Raw genomic sequence first — 25,490 nt, forward strand, 5'->3', positions numbered from 1 at the left:
TATCTCACAAGATAAAAGGAGAGCAAGAGTACACTATGAAAAATAAATACCCTTAAATTCAGTAATAGAGGAAACAGACCAATTTTGTGAATGATATAAACTACCAAAACTCACTCAAGAAGACATAGATAATGTGAATACACCTATTATAGAAATTTAATTTGGAGCTCAAAACATTTCCAAAATAAAAACAGAGAAAGAAAATCTACAAAACAGTGACCCAACAAAATCAAAGAAGTTACAGAGATTTGTTAGGTCAGTTCTCCTCCATTTGATCTACAGAGTCAATATAATTCTGATTAAAATCTTTGCAGGCTTGTGTGTAGATGTTGAAAAGCTGATTCTAAAATTTATATGGAAAGGCAAAGGAACTGTAAGAGCCAAAATCAATTCAAAAAAAAAACCACCCTGCAAATTTGGATGACTAACAGTATCCAATTTCAGCATGGTATTAAAAGGACAAACACAATGATCAATGAAACAGACTTGAGTGCTCAGAAATAGATCCAGACCAAAAAAAAAGGTCAATTGATTTCTTAAAACCACTTTATTGAAGTACAATTTACATGATAAAATTTACTTGAGTGTACAGTGCATTTTTTTGAAAACTTGAGTTGAACCACCATCAATCACCATGACCCTCTTTTATAGCATTTCCAGCACTCCAAGAAGATGCTTCATGCCCATCCACAGCCACTTCTCATTTCCCCCGTAGGCAACTACTCATCTGCTTTTGTCTCTACAGGTCTATCAACCGATTTTCTTGTTTCAATATTTATTTGGCTGCGCTGAGTCTTAGTTGTGGCATGTAGGATCTAGTTCCCTGATGAGGGATTAAAGCCAGGGCCTCTGCTTCAGGAGCATGGAGTCTTAGCCATGGAACCACCAGAGGAGTGCCCATCAACTGGTTTTTGCAAAGGTGTTATGGTGATGCAGCAAAGAAAGGATAAACATGTACCTCATACATTAAAATCAGCTCAAATGGGTCAAAGACCTAAACATAAAACTATGCACTTTGAGAAGAAAATGCTCCATCTTGGGTTTGGTGATGAATTTTTAGATAACAGCATCAACAGCACAATCCATTAAAAAAAAAAAAAAAAAAAAAACCACTAACAAATCAGACGCTGTCAAAATTTAAAACTTTTGTTCTTTACCTTAAAAGACACTGTTAAGAGAATGAATAGACAAGACAGACTGGGAGAAAACACCAGCAAAGCATGCATCGGATAAAAGACTTGTACTCATTTACTGAACTCTTAAAACTCAGTACACCTAATTTTTAAAATATGAGGAACAGAGCTGAACAGATACTTCACCAGAGAAGATACATGTATGGCAAATAAGCATATGAAAAGACGCCCAACATAATTTTTCACTGGGAAAATGAATTATTTCAACCACTATAAGATACCATTGCAATGGGAACCTTTATTCATTGCTGGCAGTAATGTAAAATGTCACAGTCGCTTTGGCAAGTTTGGCAGTTTCTTATAAAGTTAAATACACACTTACCAATGACTCAGCAATCCCATTCCTAGGTATTTATCCAAGCAAAATGAATTGTATTAAAATTTGCACATGAATTTTAAATGACATTGATATGTCCATATAATCAAGTACTCAGCAACAGAAACAGAGCTACTGACTCACACAACACATGAATTTAAAACGCATTTTGTTATATACAAGTGGCTAGGCTTAAAAGGTTACAAACTGTACAATTCCATGAATTTATATGACATTCTGGGAAAAGCAAAATTAAACAGGTAAGTGGTTGTGAAGCGTAGGGTAAGGGGTTGAGTACAAAGGGGAATTTTTAGGGTGACAGACATTCTGGATACTACAGGGATGGTGGGTGAACACTTCCCACGCATTTGTCAAAGACCTGGTAGAGTGGATTTTATTATGTGGGAAAAATGTAAAACTTTCTGGAGAAAATGAAAACTCTGCACTTTGGGTTTGTGATGCCAAGGGATCCCAGATGGAATGCAGTGTGTGACAACTGAAATCTGTTTTGCAAATGTATAACTTCAATGAAGGGAACAATGAGCTGTACTAAGTTACTTTGGAAAATGTTTTGAGTGGGTACTATTTAAGGTTAATGGAGAAGGCAATGGCACCCCACTCCAGTACTCTTGCCTGGAAAATCCCATGGGCGGAGGAGCCTGGTAGGCTGTAGTCCATGGGGTCACTAAGAGTCGGACACAACTAAGCAACTTCACTTTCACTTTTCACTTTCATGCATTGGAGAAGGAAATGGCAACCCACTCCAGTGTTCTTGCCTGGAGAATCCCAGGGACGGTGGAGCCTAGTGGGCTGCCATCTATGGGATTGCACAGAGTCCAACACTACTGAAGTGACTCAGCAGCAGCATCTAAGGTTAAAGACAAAAAAAATACTTAAAGGAACACTATACCCTAGTTGGTCAATCTGTTTCTCACAGGGGTACAACATAGTTATTCTGAAACCACTGTATAAGATTTCCAGGGTTCAACAAATAAGCAGATAAATTGTAGATAAAAGGAGCCAGGTTTCTCAGAATGAAACTTACGGTGCTGAATGAGAATCAGTTTAACTGAATATGCCAGATCTAAACATAGACATGTGTGCCCATATACTGGTCAGTATACATATTTATACCCTTAGGTCATTTCACCGAAAAGGCGAAGGCAAGCACACCTAGACCCCCATCTTGCTTTCTAAATGCCATTCTGCAAGAAAGGAACCAAGGCTCCTTGGGGAAATAGCTAATTCTAGGGCTGGCATCCAGGTAACACCTACAGTGCTAGAAAGTAAGATTAGTCTTAAAAAAAAAAAAAAAAAGTTAAAGGATTTAGAGGCCAGCTTCAAAGAGCTCCCAAGAGGCAAAGCTAAACAATTTGCACAACAAAATAACTGGTATACTGAACTTTGACTCAAAAGTATAAAATAAATAATCATGCTTACGTACTAATATAAACAAATGACCAAATAAAGGAAAGGAACAAATCTTTTTAGTATAAATTTAATTGGAGGCTAATTACTTTACAATATTGTATTGGTTTTTCCATACATCAACATGAATCCGCCACAGGTGTACACGTGTTCCCCATCCTGAACTCCCCCTCCCACCTCCTTCCCCATCCCATCCCTCTGGGTCATCCCAGTGCACCAGCCCCGAGCATCGAGCCTGGACTGGAGATTCGTTTCACATATGAAAATATACATGTTTCAATGCCATTCTCCCAAATCATCCCACCCTCTCCCTCTCCCACAGAGTCCAAAAGCCTGTTCTAGACATCTGTGTCTCTTTTGCTGTCTTGCATACAGGGTTATCGTTACCATCTTTCTAAATTCCGTATGTATGCATTAGTATACTGTATTGGTATTTTTATTTCTGGCTTACTTCACTCTGTATAATAGGCTCCAGTTTCATCCACCTCATTAGAACTGATTCAAATGTATTCTTTTTAATGGCTGAGTAATACTCCATTTTGTGTGTGTGTGTGTGTGTGTATAGAACAAATCTTTAAAAGAAAATTTGTAAAAAATATAGATACCACTCCTTCCCTTTGAGTACGGGCTAGGTTGAGTAACTCACTTTCAAAAAAAAAAAAAAAAAAGAGTATGGCAAGTGAAAAACCTGCAGACACCATCACTGGGACCAGTGAAGAGACATCACTGGTAACGTCTGTTAACTATGTGACCCCTGATATGAGGCACTGTGGAAGGGCGCATGGCACCTGTGCCACCCTCCCCAACAAACTACAGCCTCCAATCTGATAAACACCAGATGAGCCCACTGTGAGAGCCAGCCCACCAAATAACCAAACAGTGCTCTTCACAGCCTCAAGGTCAGGAAAGACTGAGAAACTGTCAACAGACTGGAGGAGACGGAAGCAGTGAAGACTAAATAAATGCACCATGGAACCTTGGACACGGTCCTGGAACAGAAGAGAACACCAGAGGAAAAATGGGTGAAAATCAAACATAATCCGTATTTTAGTAAATAGTATGGTACCAACATTAATTTCTGAGTTTTGACAAATGCGTCATAGTTTATATAAGGTGTTAACATTAGGGGAAGTATGCGGAAGGGTATAGGGAATATCTCCAGATTACCTTTGCAATTTTTCTGCTAATTTGAAATTATTGTAAAATTAGTTTGTTGTTGTTGCTTTTGTTTTTTCTTTTAAAGTATAAAAGCCTCAGCACTGAAAGCATGCTTGTATTTTAAATTATGAAAGGGACTTAACAGAAGATTATCCACATTTTCACAGCAACTTGATCAACACCACAGTTTATTTGTAAACATATTATAGTGTCAATAATCAAATTGACAACACTTTATACATTTCATTGTATAATATTAACATCATACCAGAAAAAAATCCACTGTACTCAGTTACAGTTTTGGTATTTTAAAATCTTTAAATACAAACTGTATTTGAAACACTGAACATAAAAGAGAAACACAAATGGCAGAGAAAAGTGGAAACAGGTAAAAGAAAGCATTATTCCTAAAAAAAAAAAAAAAGAATTATCTGATTACAATTTTAAAAGAAAAAAAGGAATCAAGGAAGTAAGATGATCTTAACAACATAAAGTTACATTTCTTCAGACCTATGTGAAAGGTGAAATTGTACCATTCTAAATTCTATGTCTTTTTTTTTATATTTCTTTTTTCTCTTGGTTTCTGAAGTTTGCCAATGGTTTAAGCTACATTAAGGACAAAAAAAGAGAGGAGGGAGCGCAAAGCCAAATGAAATTTAAATGTCTGCAGAAAAACTGAATAAAAATTCTTTCATAAATTTTCTTTGGCAAATAATAAATTCTATATTTTACCTTTTTTGTTGAATAGGATCAACACATAAGATTTAAGCAATGCATCTCGACATGAGTTAAATGTATGAATGAAACAAAACCAAATCTACAAAGTAAAGCATAAAAGTGGCTTTCACATTTTGCTAACAGCTCTCAAAATGCAGATTCTCCGTCTTTAAAAGTACGAGAGGCCTTCAGCTGGAAGGAGACTCTCCTCACACACATGAGAGACCAGAGGTGGCCACATGCTTTCTCTTGTACTTTCCCTAAAATTCATGATCAGTATTAGGTTCCATTTCTTCCTCTATTATCCCTCAAAGGAAATATAGCAGCAAATCACCCCCATATTTTAAGTTTTAAATTCACCAACAACAGGGTTCACTACCAACTACAGACATTCAATGCTTTATTAGTGTACATGTCATCACCATAGGCTTAGCTTGTTAACATAGAAATAAATAAAATAACTACAGTTAATCTGAACAAAGCAAATGAGATTAAAGAGCCCTGATCAAGTGAAATACTTACAACAATCAGGTGAAAAACTATAAAAGTTACATACATACCTAATAGCACTAGGAATGTACAGTATCAATTATTGGAAAAATAAATGAGTGATTCACAGTTATAAGAAATTATTTTAATATTAGTATTTTTCCTTTTATAGACAAACATTTATAACATACACTTGGTTTCCACCTCATATAAGACAAAGGAGAATACTAAACGTTACTGCATTTACCCCAAACCCAGCAGTGACTGTGCCACAGGTAACCTGCTTCGAAACATTGAATAGGCAGGCCATGGCACTGAATCATGGCTATGCTAACAGTTTTTAGAAAGACAGATATTTCCAGAAGTATGTTAAATACACAAATGTCAGTTCTATAAATAACAACAATTATCAGCAAAAATGTTCAGGTTTAACCTTCCCAAATTTTCTAATGCTTTAAATATTTTAGATATATGCTGTTTGACCAGTTAGTTTGGTTACAGTTTTAAACTAGCAAACCATTATTCTATGAGAAGAGCTAAACTATAACACTGCACAAACTTCCCAAGGAAGGTAACTCGAAAAATCTAAAAAGTGATTCCAATTATTCTAATTAACATTTGAGATACTAAAAGAATCAAGTACTCAAGAAAAACATTTTGAAATTACTCGATTTTTCTTTATCATTTTGTCTAAAACTAGTCACATAAATTTAAGATCCAAATTGCCTAACAATGTGTCCTCACAGCAGGTTTGTCACTAAAATGTTTTGATCAGAAGACATAGCCTCAATGCCTCTAAATGTAATTCTAAGCTAAAATCAAAATCCTTGGTTTGAAACCTCAAATCCAATTCCGTAACAACTCACGGGTAAATGAGTCAGGGAGAAAACATGCAGCGGCCACAGCTACAAGAGTGGAAAATAAATTCTATTTTTCCATAAAGACTCTATGAAAATATAAAGCCCCAAATGAGCGACAACGCAAGTCCACATATAAACATTGTTTAAAAATAGAATGTTTCCCAAGCTTCTTATGAGATGTCAACGTATAGTCATAGTCTGCGTTAAGATCTTCTAAGTCAACGTTAAGCCATACCTAACTATGCTGATTTGCATACCTTTAACAATGTTCAATTGATATACATAATTTACAAACATCCACAGCAATTCGTAATGCCCCATCAGATCATCTCTCAATAATGGATGTTAACAGTTTTATAGTTTTTCTACTTTAAATACCAAGAAGCCTTTTCAGAAGAAGAGTTCCACCTCTTCCCATGATCCCTTAAAGAGTAGGTAACAAAATATAAAACTAAACAAGATTTATGTTTGATAAACTAACATATAAAATTACCATTGCGATATTCATAGTGACTGCTTATAAACATAACAGTCATCAGAAAGCCTATAAAGTATATCCTCAGTTTTATAAAAGAAACGCAGATTGTCTCAAGGTAAAAAATACAGTGCAGGCTGCTAAAAAGCTCTGTTGCAACAGGAGGTGCAGGAATGAGGAAAACTTCCGAAAACATGAACAAGTTCCCCAAAGTTTAACATCAGTTAAGCATGAATTGCACTGCAGCAGCAGGAAGCTTTTTAGTGGCTGGCACTATAAAGCTAACGTTAAGAAAGAAAAAAGTCAGAAAGGGTGGGCAACAAATGATGTGACCAAATTATTGCAAATGGAGATTAGCAATAAGAAGTGACGAGGGTGATCGTCCACTCCACTCCGTTAAGATACCATCTTTAAATACTAAGTTCTTTGCAGGAAGGGGGACTCCCATGTCAGCACAGGATGACTGTGAAAGCAAACTTGGGAAACTGGCGTCAGTGTGAACATCCAGTGTTGAAGCACCTTCCTAGAGAGAGTGAGAAACAAGACAAAAAAAATCCTATTCAACACTTTACCAAACCACTTAATTCAGCTAATGGTTACCTAAGAAATGTTTATGGAATGCAGAGCACTATAGGAGATGCAAAGATGTACCTCACGAACCCCAAATAATCAAGGACTGGTGTTAACATATGCAGAAATGACAAATGCACTCAGATGACGATAAGTACTTTGAAATAAAGAGAAGTAATAGGCTATGAGAATAAGAAGCATTTCTTAGATAATCTACAAAAACCCTCAGGCAACACTAAGCACTAGAACAACCCATCCACCCCCAGGGCTCTGAGATTCACACACTCAGCACAGACCTCTTGGAACTCCAGGATCCAGTCTCCTCCTATCCAACATCTATCTTTGGATGTTTCACCATAAATTTCACATTTGACATGTCCATAACCAAACTTAAATCTTGCCCCACCAGGTCCTTCCCCTACTCCATGCATCAAGCTAGTCAAGAAGTATGAAAATTACCTTCATTCTTCCCTTCCTTACCACAGCCTCGATCTTTCCTCACATTTATTTAATCACCACGTTCCCTCAATATACCTCCAGCATGTATCCCAAAGGATTTACTTGATTCATTCACCACAGCCAAGGCCACCAGTCTCCACTGAAGTGCAGTCCTCACACCACAGTGAGGTGCAGGAGTGTGAAAATTTGTAAAATCTTTATCTATTTATTGCATCCAATAAAATTTCTGTTTTTGTGTATGTTTTATAATACACACAATTTATTATATTACAGGTAAAGCAGTAATAAACAAACCTTTACTGCAGATACATTTTTTTTAATGAAAAAGGTATTCGTCTATCAATATCTCTCACTACAGTTATTACAACAGTCTCCAAACTTGTCTTATTTCTAAGCTTCTGTTTTTAATCTATTCTCTAAACAGTAACTAATCTTTTTTAAAAAGTCAATTAGAAATGTCATTCCCTGTTATAAGTCTTTAATACTAAGAGTCTCTCTTTGCAGTAAGCATAAAACACATTTTTTCACATACTCTAGAAGGCCCTCGGCTCCTCACCCACCTCACCTCTTGCCCCTACCCCACGAGGTTTCTGCCACACTGGTCCTCTCGTTTCCTTGCAGGCTGAGTGCCTTCCTGACACAGGACTGACATACCTACTAACCTTGGCCTGGAATACTTTTTCCTATTCTTTAGATTTCAGCTTATACATCACCTCTACCTTTTTAAATTTGGTCTGCCTTTAGATTCTATCAAATCTGAAGGGGTGTGGCTCCTTTAAGGCACACATATTGAAATCGGTAACTACTTGTATATTTCAGGGTTTCCTTGACTAGCTCTTACACAACACTTAAGCTCCATTAGTGTCTTAGCATACTGCTTCCCCAGCACCTTGTAAAGACTCTGACTCAAGTATTTACTGAGAGAATGAATGAAGCCAAATTCCAAAATACTAATTTCATAATGTTAGAACAGATATTTCAAATAAAAAATATTCCATTCTAAAAGCTTATCTGCAAATCAAGTCTACGGTATCCATTCTTTCCTTGGGGATAAGACAGAAGGTCTAGAGCACTGGCTTTCACTACCGTAACAGTCAGTCCCATCTCATTAATCACTGCACTGGGGAATCACTGCAGTTATTAATGGAAGTGTACTGACTCAAGAGGGGACTTCCCTAGTGGCTCACTGGTAAAGAACCTGCCAGCCAATGCAGAAATCACAGGTAAAATTCCTGGGTCAGGAAGATCCCCAAGAGAAGGAAATGGCAACCCACTCTAGTATTCTTGCCCGGGAAATCTCTTGGACAGAGGAGCCTGACGGGCTACAGTCCTTGGGGTCACAAAGAGTTGGACATGACTTAGCAACTAAACAACTGACCCAAGAACCAGACCCTAACATGGCCCATGGCCCATGGCCCACGGCAGATGCTTAAAACACTTCTGTTAAAGGAAGCACCCCCACTAGAACAAACAGTTCAAGCCGCCTAAAGACCTGGCCAGTGAAACCATGTATAAGCCAGTAAACTTTCTGAATTTCAGTATCTTCATTTATACCTTGAAATTACAACTTATTTCATGTCTTACTGCTGTGGAGACTCAGCACAAACACTGAAGTGTTTTGGACACTATAAAAGCTCTATGCAAATACACCCTGGGTTTTTTTTGGTTTTTGTTACCTGGAATGAGTGAACAAAGTTAAGGACTTGTAGAGACAGTTTTCTACTGGAATGTAAGAGGTTTTGAAGGCTGAAAAAAAGAGAAAAAGTTTAAAACAAATATAATAAGAACTAATATCTTATAAGAGTTTAATTTCAATAAACATGTTAATGTATGTATATACATCTCAATTAATCACATAATTTTTTAAAAACAATTGCAATGGTTCTCATCAATGAAATTTCTGCTTGTTTTAATAATATGGAGTAAAGATGAACTAAAAAGACCATTTCAAAATAAAACATCATGTACAACCAAAATTAGAAAAGTACTGTTAAAAGGAAAAGTTTAAACTACTACCAAATATAAATGTTAAATGCAAGAACACTTTAAAAATAAAAATGTAGGAACACATTTTCAATTGTAAATTGGTAACATATGTAAACTGGTAACCATTATAGTGGCAATCATTAAAGCTATATAGTATTTTTACCTTTTTATTCATGTATATTATTTTATTTTCAAGATAGTTATTAAAATTATCTGTCAATTAAATACCTTAAATTTTCTTATACAGACTACATTAGGCCAATTAAATTATTTATTCTCCAACTTTGTTTTCCTAATTAACAATGTCAAGGATGTCTGTAGATAACACCTTTCTCTAAGCCACCCACCATGATCATCAGATTTAGTGATACTCTTCTCTGCTAATCAGACTCAGGACCCTTACCATGCTGCCTCTCAGCAGCTGCTCCTAACCAATCGGAGCGAGCATACAAGATAAAACCTACTTGTCATGACTGATGAGTAACATATGTTCATTTAGAAAATGTGGCAACTGAAGAAAATTTAGAAAGTCAGCCATAATTCTACTTTAGGAGATAATCATTACTAACATAACTTGAGTTGTGTATATTAAGAGAGAACTGCACAGGAGATATTTCTCTATTTACATATTAAAAAAAGCTAGGTGCACACAGTCATAGAAGTATGCCCATTTAACCCATACTCTCACCAAATCTGAGTAATTCAGTATCATTAACCAAAACGTGTCCAAAATATCTGCATGTGCCTAATTTCTGAGGGACTGAACTCTAATTTTAAAATACACAGCAAAACTTTTAAATGAGCCATCTTTATTCACTCAATGAACAAGCATGTGTGAAATAAGAGAGAGTAAGGTACGGCAACTAATACTGAGAGCTTAAAAAGTCTCATTCATGAAAAGAGGACAGCAAACAGAAACCCTCACCTCTCTTTTCTGCAAAGGCCATGGGTAGCAATTTTTCTGCAGACTTTCTGGTTTAATTCAGAACTAAACAGTGGAATCCCAAAGCACAGCTCCAGAGGAACCCAATCTGCTTCTGTTGTGGCAACTACAAAAGGGTACACAGTTATTAATCATGTATATTTCATGTATTATGACTGACCAGGGTTTAACTGGTCAGTCTGATCTCTGGTCAGAGATCCAGAGATTTTCATAGATTCCTCCTGCTTCCACTGACACCCACGTGGGTTTAGCAGGGGAGAGGACTCAGAGGGGTGTCAGTGAATCTCTGAAACGGGAAATAATGTTTTTTGAGTATGTACATGCTTCTGGGAAGAAGGCACACAGCTTTCATCAGACACTCAAAGTGGATTTTTACACCAGAAAAAAAGAATCTAATTCAAAACATCTACAAGATGAGAAAATTAACATAGGAAAAGTGAAACATTTTTTATTTTCATGTCACATTTTATAATATTTTAATTATTCTAAATATATAAAAATATTTCCTAGAAAATACTTATGAAACGGTCCATTACAATAAGAGCAAATGATATCCAAACAGTATCATTTGCAAAAGGATTAAATCTCAGAAATTAGTCAGAGATTGCAAATAATTTTTTTTTTTTTTTGCAAATAATTTTTAAAGCCTTACCAGAGTTTTGCTTTGCAGCTGAATCTAGAGTTGCTTCCTCAATGACCATTTCAAATGACTCTGTGCTCCCATTCACATCTGAGCCTGAAGCCAAATCAGGTTCTCCTTATAAGTGAAGGGCAAACACAATAAATATTAGGATTCTAGAAGTTGGTATACATTGTTGATAAGTCAGTCTTAACAGAAATAACAATGGAATATAGTGAATGGTCTTTAGCCTAAAGAAGTTGTTAAGTGGGGGACAATTTTGTCCCACAAGAAATACTTGGCAATTTTGACAAGGTTTGGTCACCATGAACGGGGACAAGGATGTTACTGATATCTAAGGATCCTAAACATCCTACAGTGCACAGGACGGTCGCCTAGAACAAAGAATTACCCAGCTCAAAACATTAATAGTATTGAGGTTGTGAAGCTTTGGCCTAAAAAAACAAGATTCACAAGGCAGAACACAAGTTTAGACCTTCACTTCACTACTAAAGTCATTTCTGTCCCCATGGAAACATGCAGTCTGATTACATCATTCCCTTTCAAAATATTTTGACTCCCTATATCTTTCAGCATAATACATCCTGAGATCCTCTAGATCTTACCTATTACTTCTCTACTCTCTTTTACTGCTACTGCTGCTAAGTCACTTCAGTTGCGTCTGACTCTCTGCGACCCCCGTAGATGGCAGGCCACCAGGCTCCCCCATCCCTGGGACTCTCTAGGCAAGAACACTGGAGTGGGTTGCCATTTCCTTCTCCAATGCATGAAAGTGAAAAGTGAAAGTGAAGTCGCTCAGTTATATCCGACTCTTAGTGACCCCATGGACTGCAACCTACCAGGCTCCTCCGCCCATGGGATTTTCCAGGCAAGAATACTGGAGTGGGTTGCCATTTCCTTCTCCTTAGGTCTTAGTAATAGCAATATCTCCAGCACCTAAGCAGGTATTTTGTAAATGTGCACAGAATGAATGAAATAAAACATGACAGCTCTAGTAACATTCTTTGAAATGACTAATCCACAGCCCTCTTCTCTAAAAATGCTCCTGGCAGTCAACTGTTACAAGTTACCCAACTCCTCTGGCCAAAGGTATATGAACCAGGAGTGAATACCTAGTTCTATTCACTAGATGGCTAGCAATTAATCATATTCTCTCAGCATTTCAAAGGAAGAGGTTCAGTGAATATAATCGACAATACAGAGATCTGAATTTTAAAATTCCCTAGAGTTGTGGACCAAAGGTGACACCATGGCAACCAAAGCCACATACAAGCCAAAATTATGCCAGAGCAGAAAGCAATTAGTAATGAGAAGGTGATTTGAAAATGAATCTTTAAAAAGAAAGGTTATCTAAGGAAAATTAGCTATTGTCAATATGCAAGACGGGTTGGAGACAGAAAGAAGAATGAGGCCAGGAAGACTAAGCAGGAAATAGTTGCAATAAAACGTGTAAAATATTAAGACTCAGACTAGAATGGTAGTTACAGAGAATTAAAGAGAGAGGGAAAGAAATGAATATAAGACATTTCTAAAGACTAACTCACAGAACTAACTAGGCTGAGTGGGAAAGGAGAAGGATGAGACAAAAACATGATTTTTAAGGCCTGCATAACTGAGACAATGGTGCCTCCGACAGAGGAAAGCTGAAGGGAAAACTATTCATCCGGGTTTGAAAATAATTTTACAAAGAGATTAAAGTTTTGAAACCATTACCCCATAAAGGAACTTAAAGCCTATAAACAGAAATATGACAGTAAAGGGCTAAAACACAATAACCACACAATAACCATTCTGTATTCCAACCCCAGGTCATCCCTTCTTTACTTATGCACTTAGTATTTTCTTCATTTGAATAACTGATAATTCAGTGGAGAAACATTAAGTATTAAATAAGTCAACATCCCTACAAAGTCCCCATGCTTTTTAAATATTAAGTTTGTGATACACTCAATGCCAGTTATCTTAACTCAAAGGACACAACTATTGGCTAACCTCTCTCATCAGAAGCATCACTGAGTTTTCTGTTTGCAAGTTGGCTAGAAGCATTCAACATGGTGACATATCCACAAAAATGCTGCAAGTCCACCTTGTTCCTCAATGTCTGCAATGCTTTGTGAACACCCATATTGACACGAGTAAACTCTAAGAACAAAGAGTTGACATCAATTATGAGTCAATAGTTTTACAACAAAACACCCAAAACTTAAATATACTTTCCTTTTGTTAACATCAAACAGTTCTTAGAACTACTTTTATATTTTATCAAAATTGATTCCAATGAATAAATATCTGTAAATGTAAAAGGATGCTGTACATTTACAACATACTTTATAGACCTCAGAAGGCAACTGCTGTAACAAAACAATTTACCCTCTAAGTAAACAAACATGGCCTGTCAATGGCAAATTCTCAAGGCTTCTCTTGTACTTCCATTCTGCCTTAAGTACTTACTTAGTGGGGTTCTACCAGGAAATTCCATATTAAATCACATTTTTTATTTTTTAAGAAAAGTAAAAGTATTCTTATTGAAACTAAAGCTAACAATGTACGTGAAATTATATCCCTAATAAATTATTTAAGTATCAGCTCAAGTTCTCATAAGTATGTGAACTTACAAAAGAGAAAGATGCTCTACAGCCAAATACGAATATTTCTCTTTTTTAGAATTTTCACAATAATCTCCAAAGGCAAGAGAGTAACTGATCAGTTCTCGAGATTTTATGATTTTTAAGATCCTGTTGTCACCATCCTGTAACTTCTGAACAATTAATTTGTCCACAGAATGTATAAAGTACCAGAGGATTAACTAGCAAAGTTTAGTTGCAGAGAAATACTTATTTCTGAACAGGGGCTCTATTTTGGAGGAGAAAACTCTCCTCTTCAAATTCTGTACACACTTACTTCACAACAGCCAAAAGACAGTACTTAACTTCAAATGTGAAGCATTTAAAGCCTGCTCATGTGAAAAGGAAAAAAATCCTTAAGTAAATCTTCTTTTTTCCCTGCTTTAGGGAAGGAGGGACAATGGTGACTAACATTTTGGAAGAAAAGTTCTTATATGAATTAACAAAAGTTAAATTACTTGAATGATTCATTGCTCTCTAAAATTCCAAGCAATATGACTCTAAGAACAAGAAAAATAGATTCTAGAATGACAATTTTGAATGGAGCAGGAAACATAGGTGCTGAAGATACTTTCTTAATAATTAACAGAGGAGAGATGTTTTACATTAAACAAAAGGAAGAATGAATTTGCTTTTATAGAAATTCCCTGAGCATCTTTCATCAAATGTATTACAGCTCACAATTCTAGAAAGGAGTAACATTAAACAGACCTTTTCACCCTTCAACCTAGAATCAGCTTAATTTAGCTCAGACTCTATAATTCACTCAAGTCCTCTCTAGCAGGAAAAATAAAATTTAAAAACAATTTTAAATTATTTATTCATTTTAAATTAGGTTTTATTTAAAATGTTTTCTCATTTTCTCTAAGGACTCTAGATTGGGAACTTGTAATACTATAGAACAAACAAATCAAAACACACTGACCATTAATAAAAAAAAATTCAATTTGTTTTTGCTAAAAACAAATGCTGAAACAGGAAATAACACACAAGTTCTCTGTAAACTATAAGTTAATTTACAAATGTTCATTAATGTCCATAGAAGCCCCACAAAAATAATTAAATAAAAGGACTGTAATAACATCGGAGGAAAAAAAAATCAACTTTCTAAGCATAAAATCCTCCCTGTGACTTGTATTCTCTGCCAACCTACAAACAAATAAACAATAAAAGGAAACTAAAAGGCTAAACATACAGAAAAGCTGGTCTTCCATCTAAGTAGCTGCCTACTTAGCTTCTTTATCTGCAGGACAGACTAGTACTCCTTCTAGTCCTAGGTCCTAAATGAGTCTAACCCTATTAGTTCTTTGTGGGAAAAGGCATGTGACAGAAAACTACCTTTCCCAATACTCTTTAAAAGCAGAATGATTTTAAGACCCTAGAACTTAAAAAGTTTAAGAATTTACTTCTTGCTATGCTTCCACTGATTGACAAGACTACTTATAAAGAAGCCAAATGGATACAATTTGAAAGTAAGGTACCTCCTTGTAGTTCTGTCTCATCAAATGGGAAAGGTATGTGGACAGTTTCTCCTATCCCATGCAAACCATGTCCCTAAACATGAAAAAACACAAGTTGAAAGGTATATGTGAAACCTGTATTTCCAACAGTAGATACTCAAAATGATAATTAAAACTGTGCCTCATGATGGTGTATTCCACCTTAATACTCCACCGAAATGCTCTCAATAATTCTCTGCTTTTCTCTAGCAAGTAAACATAATCTTAAATCTTTATTAACCTATTAAGGCAATGTGTCTAAAGTGAGGGTACGGATTAGTGAAAAAACTGGTCAATCAGGTGTCTGCTGAGTGAAGCCTGAATGAGATCCTGTGCATTCATGAGGGTTAGCTGTAGTGCCGAGAAAGAAAAGTGGCGGAGGATCCCTGAGTTCCCTGGCACGCTGTGGATTAGGAGTGCAAATCTCAAAACCCTGCACTGAAGGACACATATTCAAAATGACTTGCTGCAGCACTGTAACTGTATACAATCAGAGACAACCAAAATGCCTGTCAGCAGGGGGCTGATGAAATAAATCAATGTGCATAGTTTCAAGGCAGCTGCAAAAAAAGGACGCTCTCGACGAAATGAAATACAAAGGTCTCCAGTTGCTAAGTGGAAAAAGCATGGGGCATATCTGTATGTAATTGTTTGCATGTGTATAAAGAAATTCTAGAAGGGTACAGCAGAAACAAATGTGGTTGTCTAATTTGGAGGAGAGTCAGGGAGTGCGGACTGGACAGAGTGTTAAGAGGGCAGTGATACTCTTCTCTGTGTATCTTTTAATAGTGTTTTATTTTTGAAACGTGAACTTACTATCAATTAAAAAGTTAAATTGAAAAAAATCTATGAATCTAACCCACCTCAGTCCCATGTTACAAACAATTGATTTCTCACATTCAAATAATTATAGTTGCGAATGATAAGCATAAGGTATCTCACTTTATGCTTATATAGAATCATTTTAATAGAAAAGTTAACACTGGGGATCTATACATTCTTTCCCTTTAAAGAAGATCCACACATTAATCAAATTCAAGATACTGTGATGTAAAAGAAAAAAATAATTTCGGGGGAACAAAATCATATTCATTTACTTGGTTCATATAACAACTTGAATATGCTTCTAATATCTTGCTTCTATTCTATTGATACATTTATGATTCCAATCCTAAACAAGACGGTTATTTACAAGAACATAGTTTTAATCAAAAATCTTAATTTTGCTGTTTTAAGTTCCAGTAAAGATAAATTTTTCCATAAAATTTAATAAAAGAGACATTCTTTTTTAGAAAAGGCACCACTCCTTAACAAACAGTTTAAAACTCCTCTCACTCTGCTTCCACCACTCATTACCACTGTAGTGAACATTTTTTTGAGATGTTCTGATATACCAAACACAGAGCATTTTATGTTGAATCTCCCATCTCAGTCATTCTTTTCAACAATCATATAAAGGTAAGACCTTTTATTATCTCTAATTTGCAGGTGAAGTCACTGAAGTTGAAGGAAATTAGTTAACTTATCCAATTTAGCCAATACGTGGTGGACTCCAGATGTGAACCTGGGCAGTGTGACCCCTCAGTTCACGTCCAGCCCATCCTACTCCGTTACCTCCGCCACCCCCCTACACTTCATGTCTGCCCTCCTGGCTAACGCATCCTCTCACGGTTTCTACTACTGCCCATGTGCTGATGCTGACACTCAAGTCAATCTCTCTTGTTTGAGCTCTGATTTGAATCTCAGAATATTTTCAATTACCTCCTAGATACTTCTACCACCCAAATGTCCCACAGGCCCCAAACACGCCACGCTCATCTGCTCCCATAAACCAGCTCTTCCGCCTGTGTTCTCAAATGTGATGCCACCATTCTCCCACCTTCACAAGCCAGGTTCCTGAGGAATCCCTCTTCCTCTTCCCACCTCCTTCTCAGATATCTGATCAGTTCTATTTATTTTGTATTTGTAATAATTCTTCCTTTTCATTCTTATTATAGCTAGACTGTCCTCATCTCTTATCTGGCCTCCAAGACTGCACGCTAATCCTATCTTCTCCCACCCAGTCATTCTCAACAGTCTTCAGGCTGATCTTCTAAATCGCAACTGACCATGTTAATCCCTTGCTCAGCACCCTTCACTGGCTACCATGGATCTAAAGGGAAAGTCTAAGCACTACGATAGGACAATTAAGGTGCACTGCCCTCCAGGGCAGGGCCTGCCTACTGCTCCAGATGTATCTCTGATCACCATCCATCACACTGCAGCCCACCCCTCAAAATGACGTAACAGCTCACAGGTCTGAGAAAATGCTACCGCTTCATATTCCTATTCATTCATTCAACAAACACTCACTGAGCAACTTCTGCGAGCCAGGCACTATTCCAAGCACTAGGGAACTAGTTATGAAGAAAGAAGAAAAAACTCTCTACCCAAAGATTTATTCATGCTAACCGTACCTCTCTGCCTGGCCTCACTCTCCTCTAAATCAGTCTTTTATACCTAGCCCAGGTCTCATTTTCTCCAAGGAGCTTTCCCTAAGCCTCTGTCCTTGCCCCAAAGCTAGAAGGTACTTCTCTTTAACACTTCCCCTAAAACTCTCTCTAACCCTCAGTTAAAAACTGGAAGCAACTGCTTACACAACCTTTCCCATCAGAATTAAGTTCCCTGAAGACAGGGACCATGTCTCATTTGTAAACCCACATTAATTAGTACAGAATATGGCAAGTACAACTGCCAGTTCAATGAATTAATGCAATCTTTATAGAGAAACTATTATGTACCAGAAAAAGTGCTGTATTCTTCACACACGCACCTCATTTCATTCTCTCAACAATTCTAAAGCTAAAAATGCTTCCTTTGGCATTAGCTCTTACTATTATTTTTGTTGTTACACAGTAGATATTACCATCCTCATTCTGCAGATGGGGGAAACTAAGTTTAAGAAGAGTATCTCTAAAATGTTACATACCACTTCACACCAGCTAGGGTGGTTATAATGAAAAAATCAGGTAATACCAAGGGCTGGAGGGAATGTAAAGTCACTTTGGAAAACAGCCCAGCAGTTCCTTAAACAGACAACACATGAAGCGACCACATGACTCCACATTTCCATTCCTAAGGATATACCCCAAAGAAGTGACAACATGGCCACTTGGACAACAGGAAAGCAGCCTGTATATGATTCCATGTATCTGAAATGCCCCCAACAGGCCTTCTACAGAGACAGCAAGTGTCGGGGGTGGGGGGTTGGTGCAGTCAGAGTGGCATAGGAGAAAAGGAAAATGCTGTAGCACTGAGTGTGGTGCTGACTGTAGACATCTGTGAATACACTAAACACCACTGAATCACACAATTCAACTGGGGAATATGGTATGTGAAGCACATCTAACTTTTAGAGCTACTATTAAAAAAAAAAAAACAGGGCCACACTGGTAGCAAAAGCTGAGGCTGGAACTCAAAGCTGAGTCTGCCTTCAAAGCCCACATCATTTCCACCACTCTCAATCTGCGAGACAAAGGCCAGGATGAAAATCCCGAGCTCTGGTTCTTTACGTGTCAGTTTGACAAATGTCTAATTACTGGCGTCTGACTGTGACTCAGCAGAGAGTCAAACAAATCACAATCTTTGAAACTAAAATCCAAAACTGACTGTTTGAAATAAGGTTAACTGTACCTGAATCAAAACCGCTGAATGTGTCAGGGCATCGTTCAACATCGTGAGCACATTTGACGTAGGAACCACCCCAGGATCATGACCCCAAGATGTGATTAATAATCGATCATAACCCTAGGGACAAGAAATAAATAATACATACCAGGGCATTTAGGAATTTTAAAAACTTAAGTAAGTTATCTAGAATAGTGCTTACCAGTTTCTATCTTCCTCAAAAATGATTTTTAAAAAACCCACAAAAACATACCTGGAACATATCTGGCAGTTTTCGAAGTCTTGTCCCTTTGGACAGCAGAAGAGATGGTGGGCCTTGCCTGGTGACGTGGTAGATGTACAGTTTAAACCAGACAGAACTGACTTCTGGGATAGCTGGTCCAATGTGCTAAAGTCACAGAGCAGGAAAAGTAAAGCTGTAAATACTTACCTAACGAAGCCACATTTCACAAGGGACTAAGTATACTCTTACAGCTAATGCCTCATGGAAGTGCTTAAACTGTTCTTAGCCTTACGAAGATAAATGTTAAATGATCCATTCAAGCAGTTTCATATATATACTGGAATTGAGAAGGCAGTTTTTGTCACTGCAGTTAAAGAGAATGGACTCTGGAGCAGTCAGGTTCTGTCTGAAACTTGGCTTCATCCCCTCAGCCATATCGCCGCAGGTTACTTAAGGTCTCTTGTGCCTCCTTTTGCTCATTTGTAACACGGTAACAAAATACTTACCTCTTCAGGACACTGCTAGAAGTTTAAACCAGTACCTGGCAGCACATGATAAGCACTATCAAAGTGTTAATTATTTCCACTAACAATTTTTCTCAAAAGAGAGATTATCTATCCTTGCATCCATCTCACCACTCATTCAATTCATGGATTCCTACTATGTCCAGAGGCTGTGTTAAGCAGTAGAAGGAAGTATGTATGTGTGGCAGAGGGGAGGGGACACAAAGAATTATAAAACAAAGGTCAGTAAATGCAAATCTATACCCACTCCCACTGAACAGAGGACAAAACTGGGCTAAGGGGGGAGTGTGCTCATGAAGCAGCTAGATTTGCACAGGCAACAGAATCATCCATGTACCAGAATCCCTTCCTGTTTCCTACACCATGAAACCCAGCACACCGAGGAAACCAGGCAGGATATAGCACAATCTTCGCGCTTTGAAAATGGTACACGTCACATGGTACATGCCTTGCTAAGTATGCAAATATATGAAACTGATTTATTTTCAAAAATAAAAGACCAGAAGTCATCTTCACAATTTTAAAGGTAACTAGAGTTCTATCTTTCAAGTATAATCTTTTCTTGTCAGCTTATTCAGCATCACAGCCCCACTTCCTAAATACTTTGTTTCTTCCTCATTAAAGTTATCTTATCCTTCAAGGCAATCCAGGTTTCCTTCTTAGAGGATTCAAAAACATTCTCTTTGAAATTCTGCTTTCAAGAAGAAAACTGTAATCAAATGTGTCATTAATCACTGGACAACGGTGGTTGGTGGTTTAGTCACTTCAGTGGACACTTCAGTGTCCAACTCTTCGTGAACCCATGGACTGTAGCTCACCAGGCTCTTCTATCCATGGGATTCTCCAGGCAAGAATACTGGAGTGGGTTGCCATTTCCTTCCCTACGGGCACTAGATTATATTATATAATATATATATACACACACACACGTATATATATATACGTGTATATATACACACACGTATACGAGTATATATATACACACATACACGTGTGTGTGTGCATATATATATATAAAGTACCAATTATACCTCACAAACTGAACATCTTACAACAGCAATACGTACAAAACTGTTTTCTGAGCTGATGATTCTAGTATCTGCTGCCTACAATTTGAGAATCAATACATGAGACTGTTAAACCTCCCCTTCAAGTTGCCATGAGGAAGAAGAAAATAGTGGCAGAGCAGGCTTCCCAATGGGTCTTTCTTTACCTGAGGGGTGCAGCTGCTGACAGGCCGGATTTCGTTGGTGAGAGGAGCCATGGAAACAAGCAATGTGTAATTCTTGTTTAGAACTCTGCTGCAGGTTGCAGGGTCCAACCCAAGAAGGCTTTCGCAGCGCAAGAGATCCAGAGGAAAACCTGAATTGTGATCAACCACATACACAGAATGAAAGACTGACAACATGAAACAAAAATGTCAAAGATGAAAATATTGAGAATTGCCTTCAATTTTTTAAATAAAAATTTAATTTTAAAAAAATAAGGTAGAATATTTTTTTAAAAGCACTTTATTTCCTAGGAGGTCAACTAAGACTTTCTAAGATTTCAAGCTAAAAGTCTTTATTCTGATCCAGAAAGATGGATGTTTCTTCGAGCTAACCTTTCACTTTAAATACGTTTGCTTTACCTTACTTCCTCTCCATCCTGGCAGTGCCATCTTATGAAAGCCAAAACGCCATGGGAAAGCTGTTTCCTTCCCTCTCCCAATTTTCAATCTCTATAAAAACTTCACAGCCAAATTCTGAACTGACCAGAGGGGCAAGAATTCCTATTTAGAAGCATATGCCCTAAACTGGGGTCCATAAAGCATGAGCTAAGCATGCAAATGATGTTAAGTGTTCCCACTTTTAATCCTTCTGGAAAATTCCAATTCTATTGCTTCTAAAAAGAGTTCATTGAAACTTCAGAAGATCAAGTTAGTCCTCTAAGCAACAATGAATCTAACAAAGGATATGGCTAGCTAAAAGAGCCTAGAGGCCCTGAGTACAATTGGCACCCAAAATCTTGGTCTTTAATACCATTCACCACTAAAAGAAACCAGGCTCCTAGGGGAGCAGGCTGATTCCAAGGCTGGAGCAGAAACACAAAGATAGCTTTGTCAGAAAATAAGGAATTACTCCCCACCAAATTAAAAGAAAAAAAAGATAGAGGCACAGCATGACAAGAGGAGTCCCATTGGCAAAATCTGAGACAATGTAGAAAAAAAATAATGGGACAATAATGACTGGTTATAAATCATTGAAAAAACAAAAACTGATAAATCCATACTGAGAACAAAAGAGAAAACTTGGTCCCAAACGTTAAATGAGGAAGAAATGGAGGAGTCTGGGGAAAAAAAGATCAATTCGCAGCCATCACAGACAAGAATGGTTCAGACAAGGACCAACAGAGAATGCTAAATCTAGGAGGAAACTCTGACAGAGAAGGGCATTTGCATGGTCGTAAAGTGTCTCCCTCTACAGACTGCTTATTAGCTGTGGGGGGAATAATACAGAAGAAGCCATAATTTTCTGACCCCTCTGGTCACTTCAGAATTTGGCTGTGAAGGTTTTATAGAGATTGAAAATTGGGGGAGGGAAGGAAACAGCTTTCCCCTGGCATTTCGGCTTTCATAAGATGGCACTGCCATGATGGAGAGGAAGTAAGGTAAAGCAAACAATGTAGAAGTCAGAAAACACACTACCTGGGTGGTCAAAATTCGCTAATATCCCAAGGACAGACGCTTAATCATAGTTTGTTTAGCAAGCGTTTTGTTTTGCATGATCGGGGGGACAAGCAGTCTACCTAACTGCCTATGAGGCAAAGCGATTCTGGAGGGTGTTTGTGTTTGGCCTCTCACAAATAAGGGGAATGCCTATGATCTTAACTAAGTTAGACCACACATTGTTTTCATTTTTCAAGCAGTGCGCCTCAAGCTGTCTAAAACCAGAAGATTACTAAGAAATTAGTCTTGTCACAGTATCAGAGGTTTGCTTCTCTGATAGCATCACAAGGCTTTTTGCTTTACAATGAATATCAAGAACTATATAATATACTCAAACTACAAATTGATAATGACATAAAAAGAAAATTCTTTCTACTCAAAAATAGATGCTTAAACACCAATACTACAGAGTTTCTTGTTTAAAAAGGAGTAAGACTGAGTTATCCCGTCTGGCACCTACAAAAAGCTACTTTGTTAACATGGAGTTAAGTATTAAGCCTTAATGCCCTAATAAAAAGTTAATTCTTTATCTGGAATGAATGGCCTTTCTTTCTATGAATCTGAAACGGTACTAGTTACACACCATTATTAGAAACATTGAAAACAGTCACTTAAATCATCTTCTGTGGTTCTAATGAGTAGCCCCAGTTAAGAAAGGATGGTTAGAAGAATGAAACTTCATAAACAATCGCCAATCTGGTCTCAAGGGGAGGGAGGAGTTACTTACATTTTAACTTTGGAGCCACATGAGTTATTCTAAGCAATTAAAGCTCCAGAAACAGTCAACTACTAAATCTGCTTTAAAGGTTAAATTTATACTTTACTTTCACACAGAATAAGTTTAGGTTTACCAGTTCGTTGATGATACATAGACTATTTATTATTCATGTGAAAAAGTTGAGTGCAACCCCTTAAGCAATAGACTGTTCAGGAATAAATCAATAAAAACCTCAGTGTTCAAGAGAAGATAATGTAAGGGACAGTGCAAAGGGAAAATATTCAAGAGACATGGATTCAAGCCCCAGCTCTTCCATTTACTAATCATATGAGCTTTAATGACTAAATGCACAAGAGAGTTAACCAAGAAAAGCTTGAATTTCTTTATCTATAAAATGAGTTACCCCTGGGTGGTCACTAGCACTCTGTAACATTCTTGGATTCTATGATGGGCAGGAGGACACTTCAAATATTCTAATCCATCATCTCTGAAAATCACTTAAAAGTCCAAGAAATTCCAGGGTTTGTATATCCAGAGATATATTCAAGACTGTGGCATTCACTGCTAGGTCACATGATTTAATATTTGGTAACAAAAAAATGATTACTATCAACAAACGTTTATCAAAAAGAGCCTTAGTCTCTTGGTATTTGGTGACTTAACACTCAGTTTCAACCGTTTATGAATAACCTCCAGCATGGAATCATCTATAATCCTGCTAAAGCACGACTCTGAACCAAACACTCTAAGCTGAGGCAGTGGGTCACCAGGTGTTGAGTGTCTAGCCTCACTCAGCTCAACTATCCAGGGTTTTTGTTCTCCCCTCCACAACTCTTGTGAAGTGACAAATGATTCCATCCTAAATGTTTTTAACTGAGCTGAAAAGAAAGCCAGATGCTGGTGAAAGAAGTAGAATGAAAATGGTATGACTAAGAAAATGATGGTTCCTGGCCAGAAAACAGAACTTTTAGGTAAATGAGACAATGAGTGAAATCAAATGTGATAGTGGTGCCAAAATTCACAAGGCCTCCAAAAGGCAACTCCCATGAATGTCCAAGGACTATAGGATGCAATTACATTCACAGTGTAATGTTCTTACACTGGTGCCCAAGCTGATGCATCTTTTTAAAAGCACATTCCTGGGGCTACTCCTCAATTCAGGAGCTACTACATCAACTCAACTCAAGTCTGGGAACCCCTTTCTATCACAAAGCTGAGAAGGAACACCAAGGCAGCAAGTAAAATACTTCAGTAAATATTACAGCAGCATTTGAACACAAAGGCCCTGTTTCTTATCTTTATAAAATGAATTCTTCATTCTTGATGCTTCATGCTTCCTAAATAAATTGTCATTTGTGCACCTCTCAAAACAGATGCCTGTTTCACATCTGTAGATAGGTATCTACAGATGCCTACATCCCATCCAGCTACTTAAACAAATTAACACTCCCACTCTTCTTGCAGATAGCTAAACAAATTTAGACACTACAAATGTGAGCGGCACACAAGAGAAGAGAGAAAGTAATGTAAGAAATGGCTGACGAGTAAAGAAATTCACAGAACAAGAAATGTTTTAAAATAAGTGATGATGAAATAAGTGAGCATGACTTGTTTAATTTCTTAGAAAGAAGTTCTATAAGATCATGTCTTCAAAATCGAGTATATTTATCATACCATAACTGGGTTGGTCTGGCTGTGCAGTCTGAGCAACTAGATCTTTATTATGACGCAGGAACAGTATTGTGTTCCTCAGAGTGAGCGCATGGTCAAAGTACCTCTGTGCTTCCCCTTCACCAGTGCTCTGAACCTGAAACAAGAGAATGTACGGGTTGCAACAAAAACCACTCCCATGCCATTCATGCTAGTTTACAACCATAAGGTAGAAATATTTAGACATTATTAAAAAATCAGCCTTTTCATACTGTGAAGTTAGTTTTCTGCTTGCTCCTTGGAAGAAAAGCTATGACCAACCTAGACAGTATATTACAAACCAGAGACACTACTTTGCCAGCAAAGGTCCATCTAGTCAAAGCTATGGTTTTTCCAACAGTCATGTACAGATGTGAGAGTTGGACTATAAAGGAAGCCAAGCACTGAAGAATTGCTGCTTTTGAACTGTGGTGCTGGAGAAGACTCTTGAGAGTCTCTTGGACTGCAAGGAGATCCAACCAGTCAATCCTAAAGGGAATCAGTACTGAATATTCCTTAGAAGGACTGATGCTGAAGCTGAAACACCAATACTTTGGCCACCTGATGTGAAGAACTGTTTCATTGGAAAAGACCCGGATGCTGGGA

General features: G+C 37.4%; 1 protein-coding gene across 20 annotated transcripts in view; it reads right to left on the minus strand.

Annotated features, from left to right (window-relative positions):
* Positions 1-528: 528 nt before the first annotated feature.
* Positions 529-25,490, minus strand: part of FAM91A1 (family with sequence similarity 91 member A1) — a 44,124-nt gene continuing 19,162 nt past the window's right edge. For 4 of the 20 annotated variants that reach the window (XM_060393669.1, XM_027972916.3, XM_042254152.2 and 1 more), the window contains exons 15-24: positions 24,870-25,002; positions 20,984-21,132; positions 19,277-19,411; positions 19,030-19,143; positions 15,340-15,412; positions 13,227-13,376; positions 11,247-11,351; positions 10,577-10,700; positions 9,342-9,411; positions 529-3,926 (exon numbers count right to left, since the gene is read on the minus strand). In XM_060393669.1, coding sequence (XP_060249652.1) covers positions 3,681-3,926; positions 9,342-9,411; positions 10,577-10,700; positions 11,247-11,351; positions 13,227-13,376; positions 15,340-15,412; positions 19,030-19,143; positions 19,277-19,411; positions 20,984-21,132; positions 24,870-25,002 — 1,299 coding nt within the window. In that variant the 3' untranslated portion in view covers positions 529-3,680. Of the gene's footprint in view, positions 3,927-4,266; positions 7,160-9,341; positions 9,412-10,576; positions 10,701-11,246; positions 11,352-13,226; positions 13,377-15,339; positions 15,413-19,029; positions 19,144-19,276; positions 19,412-20,983; positions 21,133-24,869; positions 25,003-25,490 lie in introns of those variants that run through there. The other 16 variants (XM_060393670.1, XM_015097743.3, XM_042254154.1 and 13 more) reach the window with 7 other exon arrangements.

This window comes from Ovis aries, chromosome 9 (genome assembly GCF_016772045.2).
Source record: "Ovis aries strain OAR_USU_Benz2616 breed Rambouillet chromosome 9, ARS-UI_Ramb_v3.0, whole genome shotgun sequence".
Classification (NCBI taxonomy): Eukaryota; Metazoa; Chordata; class Mammalia; order Artiodactyla; family Bovidae; genus Ovis; species Ovis aries.